Raw genomic sequence first — 18138 nt, forward strand, 5'->3', positions numbered from 1 at the left:
TTTAGTTATTATTTTAGTTCTAGTAAAAAATTTGTTCTAGTAAAAAATGTCACGAGTAACTTGATAAGGATTGCATTAAATCTATAGACTGCTTTGGGTAACATGGCCATTTTAACAATGTCAATTCTTCCAGTGTAAGAGCATGGGATATATTTCCTTTTTTTTGAATCATCTTCAATTTCTTTTATCAGTGTTTTATAGTTCTTAGCATATAAGCCTCCCACCTCCTGGGTTAGGTTTATTACCAGGTATTTTTTTTTTAACTTTCTCTGATATTTCATTTTTCTCCAAGATTTACCATTAGCCTAAATCACAAACACTACTGTTTCTATGGGGAAAACAGGCAAAATCTCTTTCATATTTGGCCTATTAGGAGATGAAAAAATTGACCCCTAGCATGATAAAATAGGCATGGAAATTTTAAATGAAATGTTTTATTTAATAATGGAGAGAGATAAAGATTATGAATCAAATCACTAATGTCTTATTTCCTGTTGATGTAAAAAAGGAAAGGAGAATGCATGTTCTCCTTTATTTGGGGAGAAAGATCTAAGTGGAAAATTGCATGTGGGATTCTAATTAATGTGTGCTGAAATACAAAGTATTTTAAAAAACTTTAACAAGATGGCAGATAGTAAGATTTATTTTAAATTTTCAATCTGAAAAAAAAAACAAAAACAACCCCAAAACAAAAAACCAAACTATACTCATGTGTGTGTGTATACACACACACACACACACACAGACAGTCAACATTTTCAGAGCACTTACACTAGGAAGCATTGTGTTTCTCCTCAACCATGACAATACTGCATATGCCACAGTAAAATTTACAAAACAATCGCATCAGCAGTCATACAGACATCATGATTTTCATGTCAGAACACAAGGAAAAAAATAGACATCTTCCGGGCATTTTGTTTGCAGCCCTGCAGAGCAGGTTCCCACACATGCTGTTAGAAACGTCAGCTTTAAAAACCCAACAGTGGCTCTCTGAGAAGTCTTATCCTTTCCAGGTCCGAACTGAAATGATGAGAAAACTGCCCTTTTAAAGTAGCAACCAATGGTTTATTCATGGGTATGGTGAAGTTTACCCACCAAAAAGATGTGTAAAAAAACTGCATGAAAGTAAAAAATAAATAAAGCTGCTGTAAGTCAGCCTTGTTTTACACTGTGGTTCAGAACGGAACACTTAAACGTAAGACCATCATTAAAATTTTATAAAGTAAATTATTTATATTCAGATTACAGCTAGTCAACAAATTGAATGAAAACAAACTGATCTGGTCAAGGTTCAGCGCGTTCCCACTCCAGCAGTGCCGCTTCGCCAGGACACGCTCGCCGCCGCGGGCAGCGGCGGTGACGGGCCGCTGTTCCGACGTAAGGCACCAGTTCTCAATAGGCCACACTTGCCTTACGTCATGCTGCCTGTTAAGATACCAGTGACTTCTTTAACATGAAAAAGAATAAAAACGCAGGACACAGTGCACTTTAATGACATACAGCATTTGAAATCTTTCAGATGATGGTCTGAGAACAGTCTTTTAATGCAAGCTTGAAATCTTCAAACACATACAAGCTTTCTCTTTTTATGCTTCGTGTCAACATCACTGGGGGAAAAAAAACCCATCGCTAAACCCTGATACCACACGTTCTCAGCCGTTTTTGCTGTGTTCATCGCGGTCCGTGTTCATGAGGCAAAGCGTGACCCAGCGTCTTTGTTCAAGTTCTCCTGCGAGGGCTCCTCCGCTCACGGGGGTCACTCGGCTTCCGTTTGCTTCTGTTTGGCACCTGCCAGGAGACGGGAAATGGAAGTTTCAAAGCAAACGTAAAAATGTGTTGCTGCTGCACCGGTCCGAGGTGAGCACAGAGGTGGTTCTCCACCCCATGGCTCCTACCTTCACCTGCAGAGCCTCACAAGTGGTGGGCGATGAGCAGGTGGGTCCGGGTTCCACCGCCCTCCGCCCCTGGCATCGCTGCGGCATGCCTTTATTCCATATTGCATATTGTAACTCTAACTGTGCAAGGTTTAATTTGAAAAGAAGAGGGTTTTGCTGCTAAAAAGTTTTAAAAGAAATGTATATGTAAGTTTTAGTGAAGGTGCAAAGTACTTCCGTTGTATATACTTACAAAAAATGTGAAAAAAAAAAAAAAAAAAGCGTTCTAACATGTTTACAGTACCTGCACCTAACACCTACTCTCATCTGGCCAGGATATTTCTAAATGTGTTGGGAGGGGGGCAGTTGCTTTTTTGTTTTTCCATTACAACAGCTTCTGTTTTCTCATCAGACACTAGAAGACAGTTCACTTTGAAAGAGATTAACAATCTATAAAAATAAGGGTTAAAAGACTGTAGCTACTGCCATTGGGCTGACTCACTGGTTGCGTGCGTAGATACTTAAGTTTGCTTGAAACATCTGAGATAAGCCAGACAATGAACTATAGCTGAAACTTTTTTGAACAAGAGAAAATGTTAATTATCAAATCAGTATCCTTAATGGGAAATTGTGTCCATTATCCAGTGAAAAGAATAACTACTGGTAAAAACAGAGACCTTATTTTGCCAACAAAGGTCTGTCTAGTCAAAGCTATGGTTTTTCCAGTAGTCACGTATGGATGTGAGTTGGACCATAAAGAAAGCAGAGCACTGAAGAACTGATGCTTTTGAATTGTGGTGTTGGAGAAGACTTTTGAGAGTCCCTTGGACTGCAAGGAGATCCAACTAGTCCATCCTAAAGGAAATCAGTCCTGAATGTTCATTGGAAGGACTGATGCTGAAGCTGAAATTGAATACTTCGGCCACCTGATGTGAAGAACTGTCTCATTGGAAAAGACCTTGATGCTGGGAAAGATGGAAGGCAGGAGGAGAAGGGGAAGACAGAGGATGAGATGGTTGGATGGCATCACCAACTCGATGGACACGAGTTTGAGCAAGCTCTGGGAGTTGGTGATGGACAGGGAGGCCTGCTGTGCTGCAGTCCATGGGGTGGCAAAGAGTTGGACACGACTGAACGACTAAACTGAACTGCCCTTTTATTCATAATGGTGGATGATTTCAAAAGCATCTCTTACTCATTATCCAATAAACATCTACCCTGCTCATCCTGAGCATGGGGCCTCACGGTACGGTTTCAATCAGGGTACGGATCTCTGCAGGGACAGGAGGCCTGTGTCAGCTGCTTGTTCTGTAGAAGGGGTGGAGGCTGCACAGGGGAGCTGCGAGCTGGCCCACACTCTCACAGCTCCGGGGGAGAGCAGGTGGCGAGTGGGCTTGGTTGCCCAGGCGGGACCTCTGGTCTGACGCTCCCACTACACTGTCTGGTCTGAAGGAGGTGCTCCCTCCATTCCAAGAGAGCTCTGCCCCCAAGGCTCATGGATAATCCAGATACTGGGAGCACAGGGCACATCCTTAAACAAACAGTGTTACATCCAACTGTACTAGAAAGAACTCTTACTTTGACTATCCCTGTTTTCATAATGCTGCTGCTGCTGCTAAGCTGCTTCCGTCGTGTCCGACCCTGTGCGACCCCAGAAATGGCAGCTCACCAGGCTCCCCCGTCCCTGGGATTTTCGAAGCAAGAGCACAGGAGTGGGTTGCCATTTCCTTCTCCAGTGCATGAAAGTGAAAAGTGAAAGTGGTCGCTCAGTCGTGTCCGACTCTTAGCGACCCCATGGACTGCAGCCCACCAAGCTCCTCCATCCATGGGATTTTCCAGGCAAGAGTACTGGAGTGGGGTGCCATTGCCTTCTCTGTCCTAATGCTATTTCTGTGTTAACACACATTTCAAATCCAGCTGTGGCCCAGGTTTCCTCCTTGCATTCTCATTAATGCTGACTTGCATCAGTGACTTAGAATTTCTGAAAAAATCCAATCTGGATGGAAATTTAAACTCGCCCAGATGAACATTCTCATTCTTCTGGTTTGTGATGCCAAGGCACAAAGAGGATAAAGAACTGCTTACTGTGAATTTGTGATGCACAAAGAATCTTGGCCTCGGGGACAGAAGGGAGCTGACGTTTGGCCTGACTCTGCTCGGCAAGCTGTGTGCCTTGGCCCAGGGCCAGCCGGCTAGAAAAGGGGTGTCTTTTTCTCAAGGTGCCAAGTGACGTGGCCATGGGGATGAGCCTGAGTGGAAGAGCCCTTTCCCTAATGTGCATGGAGGGGCTGTAGAGCTGACCCGTGAACATATGGAGCCAGGGCACTGCATACAGCTTGGCCTCTGTACTCATGATTCCACCTTGCATCCTTGGTTCCACCTCTGTGGATTCAACCAGCCATGGGCCGTGTGGGACTGCAGGCTACTATTGAAAAAATTCCATGTGGAAATGGACCCATATTGTTCAAGGGTCAGCTGTACACCGGTGGAACCACCCTGTCCACACTGGTCCTGCTTCCTCGCTTTATGGTTTGTCTATGAGGTTCATCCACTGTCAGATACAACTGTGCATTCACCATCCACCCGTTCTACCGACGGACAGAATGCAGTCTGTCCATTCTTGCGCTCAAAGATGTCTGGGTTATTCCCAGTTTTAGGTTACTGTAAGTAATGCTACGGACAATCTCACATTCTTTTAGTCCTTTTCTCATTTCATGACTATAGAGATTATCATGAGCCATAAAAAAAATGAAATCCTGCCATTTTTGACAACGTGGACAGATCGTTCACTTACTTCAGCATGGAATAAGAGAGGAAAAGATAAATACCATATGATTTCATTCATATGTGGAATCTTAAAAAAAAAACAAAAACCCTGAGCCAAAACTAATGAAATAACAACAAAAACACGTGGAGAAGAGAGGACTGGTTTCCAGAAGCAGGGTGACGGGGGCTGACGTGGGTGAGGGGTCAGTTGCATGGTGGTGGCTGATTGCTCGTGGGGTGTGCAGAGGTTGACCTCTAATGCTGTACTGAAACTTGTCCTTAAAATGAAGTTCTCTAATGTCTGAGATTTGAAAATGACTGCGGCAAGCCCCATCTCGAGAGGTTCAGCTCAGCAGACGTAGGCTGGGCCCCAGGACTTCTCCGACACCGCTGGGTGCTGCTCCAGCTCTAAGAGCCCCTGTTCCTCGGGGCCACGCCCCCGCCCCCGCCCTCCTGGCTTAGTGGGGTCTGCTTCCCACTGGTGGTGGGGGTTCCTTTAGGGCGGGTATCTTCAGCTCACAGGCCAACTGTAAAAACTAGTGGTAGCTAGTCTGATGAATTTCTGAACTAAAGGAAAATCAATACCCAAGCAAATGCAAATTTTAATGTTTAACTTAAGAGTTCAAAGGGCACATCATTTACTTTCAGGTCTTGGCCTTGATCTGTGAGGCCTGAGGCTGGGCTATCTGTAAATGCTTAGTACAGTAGATGGGTGAGGTGGGTAGAGGCGGGGGGGCGGTGGTTTTAGGACCCATCTAGTAAACATGTGGCATGGCAGAAACACCAACTTCTCTCTTCTTAAGCCCCTTCCCTAGTCTTGCAGGCCCCCTGACTGTGACCTGAGGGTTTGCTTAGAGTGAATCTGGGAGAAAATGAGTTTAGTCACCAAATGTCATTTGGCAGTTAATGTAAATAACTATTAATACGCTATTAATGGAAAAGTTTGTGCAGCTCATTTGTTTTATATACTCACTACTAGTAAGTTCTTTTGGAAGGGTGAAAGTGAAAGTGTTAGTCAGTCATTCACGTTCAATTATTTGTGACCCCATGGACTGTAGCCTGCCAGGCTCCTCTGTCCATGGGATTCTCCAGGCAAGAATACTAGAGTGAGTTGCCATTTTCTTCTCCAGGGTATCTTCCCAACCCAGGGCTTGAACCCAAGGATGGTTTTAATAGGTAGATCCCAAAGAATTTCCTTCCTGATTTCCAGTTAGCAGCCCTAAAAACAAAGCGAAACTGAGGAGCTCTTTTTAAAGGAAAAGGTTATGATGAACATGGCAATGAGACCTTGATTACTGAAGCACTCTAGGTATTGATAGGATGCTCCTAAGTCAGAATGCTTTCTATAAACTTTTCTCTCTCAAGTAGGACAGTGAAACTTCAAAACCACAACGAAAATGAAAATGAAGTGCTGTAGAGAAGGCTGTGGCTGGCAGGTGCTAGGGAAGGGCTTACTGCTCACCCACCCCCTGCCATGTACTTACGGTGAAGGTCAGACACTAGCATTTATACCTGCGGGGGTGAGTATCAGGGCCTGCAGAATATCGGACAGAGAAATAATTCCCACGATACTATCGGCTTCATTGACGACCACCAGCCGATGGACCTGCAAACGAGAGAAGGGGAGGCCCCACACGTGAAAGCTGAAATAAGTCAAGTTTTAAAATGAACCTTAGAAAGAAAATCTTTCATGTACTATACAGTGAGTAACAACAACCAGTGGCTCAGATGGTAAAGAATCCGCCTGCAATGCAGGAGACCTGGGTTTGATCCCTGGGTCGGGAAGGTCTCCTGGAGGAGGCCATGGCAACCCACTCCAGTATTCTTGCCTGGAGAATCCCCACGGACAGAGGAGCCTGGAGGGCTACAGTCCAAAGCATTGCAAAGAGTCGGACATGACTGAAGCAACTTAGCCCCATGCACACAAGAAACATTGGCTGGCTATGTCTGGCTTAGTTTTCTATTTTCAAAATATTAATATATGAAAGATACAACTCAAAACAGGAAGTGTAATAGTAGCTATTTCTTGTAGCTATAATCTCTTGAACAGTTTTAGATTTTTTTTACCGTTGTACTTCGGTTTCTAATAACTATGAGATAACTGTTTTACATGGCAGAGAAGTCCAAATAAACAGCAAAGCTAAAAGGTCACTATGCTTATTTTTTCTGTTTTCTCTATGAAGTTCATATATTAAGAATAACAGAGGATAATCAACTATAACACAGTGAAATGAATTACATTCATGTCCTGTTTTCTACTTGAAAGGCTTTTATAAGTGGACAATGTTTGAGGTATTACTGTAACAAGGTGTCCTCAGGAAAGAGAGAGAGAGCATAGAGCTTCTCTGATGTATGAGCGTTAGGACTCAGGCCTGAGGCAACCACATGCTGGTGGTCAGCTTGGAGATTCTCTTCCCCATCCTGACCACGGAAACCCTGGCTGGTGCAGAATCGGGGGTGGGGCGCACAGGGAAGAGATGGGAGGGAGGAGGGGAATTCTTTTCAAAGTCTGTCTTGAATGATACTGTGTTGGTGACGCTTCTGACATCATAGTTTGCTTTCAGGTTAAAAAGGAAATTACTCTGTCATCTTAATCATGCTAATCGTACATTTCTTTTAAAAGCTCCTCTAGAACAATTTAGGTTCTTCAATCACCCTGTGATATAACACAGTTATCTATTAACTGTGATCATAAACTGATGCTTGACAGCTAGGGTCAGAGAATGCTTTATGTTCTATACTAGACACAGTTGGTTGTTAATATTTAATAATGATAAGTGACTCTCTTTTGAACTACTAAATACTAAAGGTCAAGGGGAAACCATTTCACTTAGAATTAGTTGCACCAAAAGTATTTTATTTGTTGATGAGTCTAAACGTACAGATGTTCCTTTTCTAAAAGCTAGTGTGATATTCGTCATATAAACAAGCCAAATTATGGCTGATACACACAGTGCTGATGTATACCTTTCTCCTAACAAAAATATGTTGAAGCTAAAAACTGGTCTTTGTCCCCAGTTTTCAGCTTCAACATATTTTGGTGGAAAATAGTTAATGAGGAAAAGAGTCAAGATGGGAAACTTGAGAAAACTTACATTACGTCTTTATTTTCCTCAATGACCTATTTCATATTACAGTAAAATTTGTGCTGCTCACCCGATGAACTTCCAGGACAAGCCAATCACTTTCTTCTTTCATGTGACAGTAACACACACCTAAACAGGGGCGTGGGAACACGCAGGAGTGCTGGCATTCCCCATGTCCCCACGTCCTCACATCCCCAGAAACAGCCGTGTCAATACTGGGGTGCAAGTCTTTCTAGACTCTTTTCTATGCGTGTGTGCATTATGTTCACACAAAGGATTACACTTTATATTGGCTTTTCCTCTTGGCAATATATTGTTTTTCCATATCAATAGCATCCTCCTTTAACATGATCCTTAATCATTATAAAGGAGTCCATCAGATAGATGTGGTCCATTGTCCTTATAGAGGGATTTCTTATGATCTTCAAAAGGCACATAAAAAGAACAATAGAAAGCTTAGATGTATTCTTAAGCCACTTAAATCCCTTTGAAAAACTAGTAATGGGTATTAAGTTCAAGTAGAAAAAGGAAAGCCTTCATGTTAAGGCTAAGGAAACAGGGTAAAAGCCTGGTGGTTGCAGCTGGGCGTCAGCCCCGAGGACAGGGCAGTGGGCTTCTCCACACAGGCAGGGCCGGTGGACCTGGGCACCACTGGCTCCTGAGCAGGGGCTCCAGACTCCACACCACTTCACAGGTAAGATTCAGAAAGCAGGCTAAGGTCACCCGCTGTGAGCCTAAAAATGCTCAGGCACTTTTCTTTTTGGACTGCATCCTTGCATTTAAATAAAAATCAGAGCAGACTTATGAATGGCTTTTGCCCAGTTAGGGGTTAGGAGGAACACAGGCGCACTGATGCTTCAGTCCTAAAGATTGATAAAGAGGGTAATTTCCTATCCGTAACACGAAAGGAAAGAAATTATCTGAGGATGGGTTTAATGCATTTGATACACTATGGGGGTGATCCTGCACATCTTTTATTTAGAGTGTTATGCAAAGTATATTAAAAAAACCTTACAGGCAGTAAAATAAAAGGGGACATGAGGCTGAGGGTCAGGAGATGGACTGACCATTTACGGTTTAAATCAGGAAAAGACACACTGATGGGAAGACAATTACTCTAACTTAGTAAAAGATCAGAACACAGTTTTATTGACTTAACTTTGTTAAAACCACATAATTACATCTATAGCTTTAAATTCACTAGCACCCTAAGGAAACTTAAAGCTCTTGGGACTTCTGTTTTCTTAAGTTTTAAAACCATGAAAGTAGCCTACCCATTTATTTGATTCGCCTATGACATCAGGCCTTATAAATTTAATTCAGTGGCCATTCACAGATGACCTACTAGGTGCCAAGACACACGATACGCTCTACAGCAGGAGACGGCCACGCAGCTGGACTGGAAGGCTGCCTCAGGGGCTGCTCCTGTGACTGGAATTCCTGGGGCCCTGCTTCCTAGTTAGTGCCGGCGGAGGGAAGGAAGGAGGCAGGTGGGAGGGACGCGTGTGTGCGGCCGCCTCACCTCCGCTCTCACGATTCTGTCCACGATGGTCTCCAGTATCTCCAGCTTACTGCACTTCACTACGCCCTCGAAATACTGCGACCGGTGCTGTAGGGCCTGGGTCACTGTGATGTCTAGGTTGTTGTACGTTTTTTCAGCAGCAAGGTTCTGCAATCAAGTAGCAGTGAATTATAGCCTTTGTTTCCACTCACATTAATGACCAAAGTAAGTTCAAAGCAACCTGATTTTTTAAAAACATTAATGTTTATCTTAATTTAGTACCATGGTACTGGCTTAACACATGCCGTGAGTACTGTTATTTCATCATCTTATCAACAGTAAAGCTTGTAAGGTATACCTTTATTATGAAGCAATTGTGTTAAATTCTGACTGTGGGACCTATGGAAGAGTCCCCATTCTTACCAATAGGGTTTTTTTTTTTTTTAATTGAAATATAGTTGATTTACAAGGTACTGTTACTCTCTGGTATACAGCAAAGTGAATTAGTCATATATATGTATTTTTTCATTTAGGTTATTACCAGATCTTAAATATAGTTCCCTGTGCTCTACAGTAGGATCTTCTTCATCTATTTTATATATAGTAATTTGTATCTGCTAATCCCAAACTCTAATTTATCCCTCTCCCTCTTACTCTACAGAGTTGTTCCCTGATGTATAAAGTCTTTTGAGAGGTGGACTAACATTTGCCAAGGGTGAGAAGTCTCTAGGGCTGGGCAAGAAGGTTTCTGCTTGGAAGGTTTGGGGGTGGGGAGCCGTCAGGACCAAGTACTCGTGGAGGAAGTCCTATAGATGTGAATGGGTCTCAAGGCTCTGATTAAACTTATAGGGGTCCCACCCAACCAGATTCCAGTAAGCCTGTTTTACGGTGTCTATTATGTTAAATGGAATAGGATGAAACATAAGGGTTTGAAACAGCTACAAAAGAATACTTAAATACTGCAGTCAATATTGTGGCAAAAAAAAAAAAAAAAAAAAGATGTGCATGTTTGGGACTATCAGAGTTTCAGTTCCCTTTCTTAGAATTAATGTAAAACTCTAAGGAAATGCATTTAAATGAGTGAGGTGGGGAGAGAAGCACCACGTGGAAGGATGTAGCACCAAAATCAATCTGGTACATTTAAACCAGGGATTAAGGAAGATCTCTATATAACGCTATGTAATCAGTTTCCTGTCCTCTTTAGAACAGCGGTTGCCAATCAGCAAGTAATGGGCTACGTGTGCCCAAGGAGCCATGTGTGTACCGGGCCCACGCCTGTCGGCAGAATGAGTCACTGTCTCTCACACAGAAACATGGCCACTTAATACACACACACGCTATAGTAACAGGTAAGGCATGGCTGATCTGAAAAAACAAAGAATTATAAGATGCTGATAGTATGTTATTCACTGCTAAATCCATGAATAAAATACAATAAAAGTACAGTTATTATGGGGGAGTCTGTGGAATTCTCTGATAGGATCCTCATCCTCAAATAAGCCAGGAATTATTAAGTTAGGAAAAATCACAAAAACAGAGTAATGAATATGCTTCACAGGCATTCTAGATGACAGGTTTAACAAAATTAAAAATACTTACAATTACATCAAATTTGGAATAAATATCTACAACTTTTCCTAAAAATAAAAATATATGTTAGAAAAAGTCTTAAAACAAGAAATAGCATTTAATATCAATCTTAACTAGATAATCACTGGGAATTAAATACTGCTAAACAAAATAAACTTGTCTGTTTAAAAACAGATATGAAATCGTATCTTCATGGAAAACATGATTCTTATCACCCTGAATGCTCCCTGGTCTAAGTTTTCCTTTTCCCCACTTATCTGATACGCCAGGTCATTTAACAATAACTTTACCCTAAGTGGGGCTTCCCTAGTGCCTGCAATGCAGGAGACCCAGGTTTGATCTGTGGGTCAGGAAGATCCCCTGAAGCAGGGAATGGCAACCCACTCCAGTATTCTTGCCTGGAGAACCTCATGGATGGAGGGGCCTGGCGGGCTACAGTCCATGGGGTCACAAAGAGTCAGACACAACTGAGCGGCTAACACACACACTGTACCCTAAGGAGATAACAGGTATGGCTTGGCACACAGACCTGACTCGTCCACCACAGGCAAGGCAGACACTCGTCTTTCCACGAAAACGTTCAAGGCTTTAATGATGGGAGTGTCCGGGTGTATGAAGGCGATGTTATGGTAGGTCCCGATTCCAAGTGCGTCCAGGTTCTGCTTCATGAAGGCAGGCTTTGGCATATCAGACATCTAGACAGGAAGATAATACAGATGCTCTAGAGCCGAGACACTCCTTGTTAATGTTCACATGTCCACACTTGATGAAAAACTATGTGCAACAAATTAAAGTTAGTCTTTTCTAGAAATCTATCCGGAAATCTGAATTAATATGGAAATGTTACATATAAGGACTGTGTCTTTTGTTCAAACCAGCCTGTATATCTAAGCTTCTATTTAAGTATTTAGTAAATTAATATGAAAATGTTACGTATAAGGACTGTGTCTATTGTTCAAACCAGATTGTATGTCTAAGCTTCTATTTATGTACTTAGTAAAACGCTGCAGAGCACTAACATTTTCTCCTTTTCTTCATTCACTGGGAAAGTGGACAGAAGGGAACCACAGCCCTGTTGGATATTAAGGCCCATCAGCCACCAAGAATCTTTTAAAAGTATTCCTGTTAAATTCGTGGTTCTGCTGTCATCTTTAAGTAGCAGTTACTAAGAAGCCACACGCTTCCAAACCCCAAGTGTTGGATGTGGCTAGCTGAGCAGCTAAGCCAGTTCTCACCCCATCCCACCTCTAACATCCCGAATTCTCCTTAGGAAGACTCCAATTTTTGTCTATGAGGAACAAGAACAAGCCAACCGAACAGAATTAGAAGAACATTTAAAAGTTAACTTTTCTTTTCACGGGCTGTTTTAGAGGAGGAGGGAGAAGTCAGAAGAGAGAAGTCTAGGGTCATGTTTGACTAAAACAAAACAAGGTTCTATGGTTTCAAAAATCCACCTTTTATAAAGGGCACAGTTGATTCCGTCCTCCTGGTGTACCTTATAATTATCAGGAAAAGATGAACAATTAGAAGAAACAAAATGTTCAAGTCAAAGAGTTCATCAATATTCAAATCATGAGAATCCTAGAAATTTAGAGAAAAAAAAAAAAAGAAAGGCCTATTAGGTCACCTAGCCCATCTCGATGCAGGATCACTAACCCCTGATCCACACTGTCCACTCGGGCTAACAGGCAAACGTCTCCAGGGGCAATGCTACTGCTTCTGAGAGAGTGCTTTCAATTCAGTAAAACTTCATTTTTTTATCTGGAAATTCCTAGCTGGACATTCTAACAGCACGATTGTAATGATCACGTTGGCCCAAATAGAAAGCAGGACTGGTAGAGGCAACCTCCTCTCCTTTGTATAGAAGAGAAAAATGGCCCAAGGCCTGTCTCCAACTGTGGGTGGTTCTTCCTCGACAGCGTGGCCGTGGAAGCGGGCTGGAGCTCCGCCACCCGGGGTCCGGGTCTGTGAGCCAGGCGCCCTGATGGCTAGGACCTGAGCCGCCTCCCGAAGGGGCCGGGGGCAGGGAGGGCTACCGTGGCAAAGCCACACCACCTCGCTGAACTGTATCGCTTACGAATCAGATGAGTAAAAATACCTACCTGAGAAGGGTGGTGGCAGGGATCAGGTTTACCATGTGAAGTGCCTGACACAACGTCAGTGCTTAACAGTGTTTGGTGCTCATGATTCATATTCTTTTTAAATGACGACTTTAAGGGGTACATGGGCGAAGGGCCTGGCCCAGCCCCGGCCGGGGGTCCTGCCAGAGCTCGGAGCCAAGGGGACTGCATCCAGCCCATGGCGGACGGGGGGTCTGACCATCAAAATCCGTGCCTCTGTAGTTCTTCCCTGGGCTGTCTCTACCAAACTTCATGCTTTTTTTTTTTGTAAATTAACTCTTCTCCTTCCTACTTTTTCTATCCATTTAAGCATCAAGAGGGTTGCATTTACACAAACTTACTAGAACACAGGGCTGGTCTGATGGACAAGGCGTTTCTCCCAGTCTTAACTAAACTCTGTGCTGCTGTCTGGCAAGGGGTTTGTGGAGAGCAGGTCCCAGGAGCAGCAGCTGAGCTCTTGCATGTCACACCAGATGCTACACTACTTCCTTATCTGAAGCTGGAGGGAAGACAGCAAAGCTAACCTCATGCAGATTTTACCTTCTTTTAAAGAATGATTCTTAATATGATCTCTTCTGAACCAGGAATGAGGCTGCCTACTGGTTCCAGCTGACCAATTACTTATAACCTCAACTTCAGTGCATGTAATTAGAGGGGAAAAAAAGATTAAAGCCCTTCTGTAAACACTCTGGTCCTCTGAGCCTCTTTTTAACACTGCAAAGCAAAGAGGTTCTATGTTTTTGCTGATTATGAAGCCATCTTATTTCAAACACAGGTGAAAAAACCTACAGAAAATATAGCCCTCATTTGGACCAACATGGTATTCTCTTGGTCAAAATTTTATTTGCTTTGGGTTTTTCTATCACTGCTGCACTTATAATAATAAGATAACCCGTGGGATAGGACTTTTTGAATATATTTCCCAAACCATGATACCAATAAAGCTTCATAAGGCAATCTGGCTTGTTATCTTGTACAGCAGTTCCTTAATTAGACTGACCTGCAAATTGCTTTATGTCCCCTCATTTCAGGCAATAAAAATATTCTTATTTAAATAGAGAATTCCAAGCATTTTTACTATTTTGATACTTGTGCTAAAAGGGGATTGCTTTTTAATTGGAATCAACTTTGAGAATGTGCAATTCAAATAGCAGTGAGATGAGAAACGGAAGTTTAGAAACGGAGACCTCAAAGCTAACAAATTTCTTCTATGAGGGTAACAGGGAGCCAATTTACTTGAAGTAAATTAGTTAAAGCAGATGCAACTACGTCTTTAGAAACACTAAAAACTACTTACAAAAAGCTGGAGGAACTTGAGGATTCTTTTGTGGGTAAGTATATAAAGTGCATTCCCACTGATGGGGTCAATAACTGGCAATCTGTGGATTTTATTTTTGATCAACGAGTGCACAGCATCGAAGAGGCTGCGGGAAAAGCCATTACAGTTGTTAGGAGGCTTTAAAGAAGAAGTAGAAAACTGTGGACCACCCCTGCTTTCAATGTATCTTCAATGCCTTTCAGTAACAATTATTAAGAGGTTGATAGACATTAAAGTGTTCTGGAAAAGTTTTAGACTGCAGACTTCAGCCAAATTTTTGATCTTCCACAATCGGTGTTAATATAAAATCTCAAACCCAAATGTAAGTGACAAACCTCTAGGAGAGCAGTTTTTTTTAACAGCAGGGTTGATGCTTTTGAGAAAGGACAGAAGCTAACCCCCAGGGAGGCTAATGGACAACTCTGGCAACAGAGGGCGCGGTGGGCTTGGCGAGGCTGCCCTGACTTCACTGACTGGCCGCTTCCTGCTCCGGCCTCTCCTGTGACTGCAGACAAGGAGGGGGTGCTGGGTGGAGCTGCTTTTTTAGGTCTTAGAAATAAAAATCAATATTCCACCTTTTCTCACTCTGTGTGTGTGTGTGTGCTCAGTCGTGTCCTACTCTTTTCAACCCCATGGACCGTAGCCCGCCAGGCTCCTTTGTCCATGGGGATTCTCCAGGCAAGAATACTGGAGTGAGTTGCCATGCCCTTCTCCAGGGGATCTTCCCGACCCAGGGATCAAACCTGGGTCGCCTGCATCGGCAGGCAGGTTCTTTACCATCTGAGCCACGAGGGAAGCCCAATCTTTTCTCACTAGAGCACTAGTTTTAAGAATGCTTTTATACGAATGTAGAGACGTCTCTGAGCCATTTCCAGGAAGCCTGGTTGGTTCCACACGTGTGGCCAGCTTCCTGGATCTGTGGTTTGATGTTTGTCTTTAATTTTGGGAAGCTCCTGGATCTGGAACAATGGGACGTCCAGCAGGACGACCGAGGGCAGCCCTTGACCACCTCTGGACCAGTGCCTGATGAGGCTGACTGCTCAGCTTCAGTGCCCGTCAGAACCCCTGGGGGAGCTGCTGTAATGCGCATTCCTGGGCACAACACCCTCCAAAGGCTGGTCTGCGAGGCTCGGAGCACAGCTCAGGGATCGGCAGCTCTAAGGACTAAACAGCTCCCCACTTGGCTTCTGTTGCAGGTGATCTGGTTTCTTGAGCTGCTTAGTACAACCACCTTCTAGTCCATCACCAACCCTGTGGACCAACAGTGGCAGTGATTTTCATTGTCTGTTAAGTTTACTGAATTTAATACTGAAGGCTGGCCCCCATCTAGACAAAAATAACCTGTCACCCATGGTCACAAAACGGATGAATCTGAATGAGTGAATGTTTTAAAAGGAGAAAAACTTGACATGTTTACCTTGCATCTGGAGATATATTCACTAAAGGCTTAAATGTTTCTTGTAAATAAAGCTCTGTATTTATAGAAAGAAAATATGTAATTAGTAACATAGTTGCTTTTTTAAATTATTAAGTTAAAATAGCCTTCCATTTACAGATAATGATTAGAATGATTAAAAACCCAAACTGAATTAACTTACTGAAAACTATTGTGTTAATGATAGTTCTGGTTATTTTAAACAAGTTCCACACTGTTCAGATGGTGCCTTTGTGGAAAAGCATTTAAAAACAATGTTACCATAGATATTGTAAAAACCAGAAACGTCAAGAAATCCAGTGAAAGAGCAATACCAGCAAAGGCCACTGGAATATCACCAAGTCATGATCACCCTCAAGAAATGAAGCTTAGCATGATATCCTCTAAAACTAATTTTTATAAGTTAAAAGATAAAAGCTGTAACAAACTTTGCTCTTCAAATGTTACTAGGTTTTATTTTCCAGACCAAAGCTCAGATCTACTCTATCTGGGGATCTTTCTAGTATGTAGAAATCATCTTTGTAAAGATAAACTTTACAGTTCATTTGCTTTACTGAGGTTTCTACAGAGAAGGCATTCAAGAAAATCTTGACATTATTACTATCAAATGCCATGTAATATACAAAGCGTAAATATACTTAAACCTTGGTCTAACATAACTTAAACAGCAGAATTTATTAAGAAGTGTCTGTCTTGGTATTAAAATATATATTCACTGCATAATAGGCTGATATGTGGATTCCATGTTGACTTACTTTGGTTTGGCGTGATAAAGCCACCATATATCAAATAAATACATCACTCAATGAAATTTCCGTACAGGATTAAAAGAGGCCCAGCCCTTTAGAGAATTCTAACGGGTGTTCAGATTTTGCAGCCAGTCTAAAGGTTGCTTTTCAAGCCAAGCAGATAATGGGAAGTACAAAGCTAAATTTCAGATTTAAATTAAAAAACTACCTTCAGCGGGTCCCTCAGTTTCTATCCATACACCTCCCTGAATACTTACAAAGGATCCCTCCTTAATGATGCCCACCCCTGGCTCCTAGCTATGCAATTCCTGCTGACTGCTCCTTTGCCCTTGCCGTACCAAACCCAGCAAGACAGGTCTCATTAAAGACAACAATTTCACAGCCCTGAAATTACAATTTTAAAAATGGCTCCATTTCAGAAAAGGGTATTGTGATTATACCCAAAGAGGGGTGAGATCCAACGTTGCAAAAGAAAGCAATCTTATTTTCTTGTGATTTAATTCAAATCATCAAATCATCTAGTTTAAGGTTCATTTGTTCTATGTTTCTACATAACTTGCAAAGAAATAATGGTCGAATTTAAGTAGGAACAGATCCTTGCTTCAGTTAATTTCAGGCATTCCTTTTGTGCGTTTTCTATCCAAAGACAAAGATTTGGGAGGTATACTCAGTGGTGAGTGGTGGCCCCACTGAAGGGTGGAGACTCAGGCACCGCTCCTTATTCATCTACACCCCAGCCTCATATAAAGACTTGCTGCAGGTTCTCTGTGCATGTGTACCGAACAGAATGGGTAACACTTATAGCAATATGGCATACAGTAGTATCAAAATTAAGATAGAAAAGAATGTTTTAATCAACATGGTAGATTATAAAGTGGAGAGAAGAGGACCTGTGAAATTAAAACATTTTACCTATGAGTAGAACATTTTTTTCCTGTTATTAAAAAGATTTTTTTAACACTCAATATTGCTTACCCCTCCATGTTTCAATCTTATGTTCCTCTAATTCATAAATCTGTACCTAGAAATAAGGAAAAATTTTATTTGCAAATGTTAACATATACAAGACAAGGAAAAAAAGAAACTACTGTTTCATAACTACTGCTGAGTCCCAGAATTCAACAGATGGAAACAAGCGAGGTAGTTCAGAAATGTAGAAATATAAATGAGAGACATAAAGTGTGCTCTGGATTTCTTTGAAGACAAATGTATAAATTTAAAACATAAACCAACATGATATTATTAATTTAATTTGAAAATTTGTGATACACTTTAAAATTAAAAACTTTACAATATAGTTAGTATACAACTTATACTAACTACACATTTAAAACATATATAAACACACACTCCTTCTTAGGAAATATAAGATTTTTAGCCTCTCTAGTTTAAAAAGGGCAGTTGGTTAAACTGCACTAATTAAGTTGCTGGATCAGGTTATGCCTGGGCCAGGCGGGCATCTTCACAAAGGTAGAGAGAGCTTGACAGCAGCCAGTCACCTGGAGTCGTCAGCATGCGCATCACCGCATCTTGGCTGCTGCTTTTGGTCAAAGTACTTAAGGTCTCTGAATCTGCGTCCCTCCCTAAACAAGCGGGTGGAAGGCCGTCCACGCTAGCTTCTGTGCTGTGAGGTCTACGTGAGGGAGCCTGGGGCACAGGGCCTCCCAGCCTGCTGCAGCACCTGCTACCCCGCGGG

General features: G+C 42.3%; 1 protein-coding gene across 7 annotated transcripts in view; it reads right to left on the reverse strand.

Moving 5' to 3' along the window:
- Positions 1-625: 625 nt before the first annotated feature.
- The window catches only part of PRKAG2 (protein kinase AMP-activated non-catalytic subunit gamma 2), a 309902-nt gene continuing 292389 nt past the window's right edge, over positions 626-18138 (reverse strand). For 6 of the 7 annotated variants that reach the window (XM_025291866.3, XM_025291867.3, XM_025291865.3 and 3 more), the window contains 8 exons: positions 17418-17463; positions 15676-15730; positions 14238-14364; positions 11350-11515; positions 10830-10867; positions 9252-9398; positions 6156-6249; positions 1200-1791 (listed from right to left, as the gene is read on the reverse strand). In XM_025291866.3, coding sequence (XP_025147651.1) covers positions 1760-1791; positions 6156-6249; positions 9252-9398; positions 10830-10867; positions 11350-11515; positions 14238-14364; positions 15676-15730; positions 17418-17463 — 705 coding nt within the window. In that variant the 3' untranslated portion in view covers positions 1200-1759. Of the gene's footprint in view, positions 1792-6127; positions 6250-9251; positions 9399-10829; positions 10868-11349; positions 11516-14237; positions 14365-15675; positions 15731-17417; positions 17464-18138 lie in introns of all 7 variants that reach the window. The other variant, XM_044947101.2, reaches the window with a different exon arrangement.

This window comes from Bubalus bubalis, chromosome 8, assembly GCF_019923935.1.
Source record: "Bubalus bubalis isolate 160015118507 breed Murrah chromosome 8, NDDB_SH_1, whole genome shotgun sequence".
Classification (NCBI taxonomy): Eukaryota; Metazoa; Chordata; class Mammalia; order Artiodactyla; family Bovidae; genus Bubalus; species Bubalus bubalis.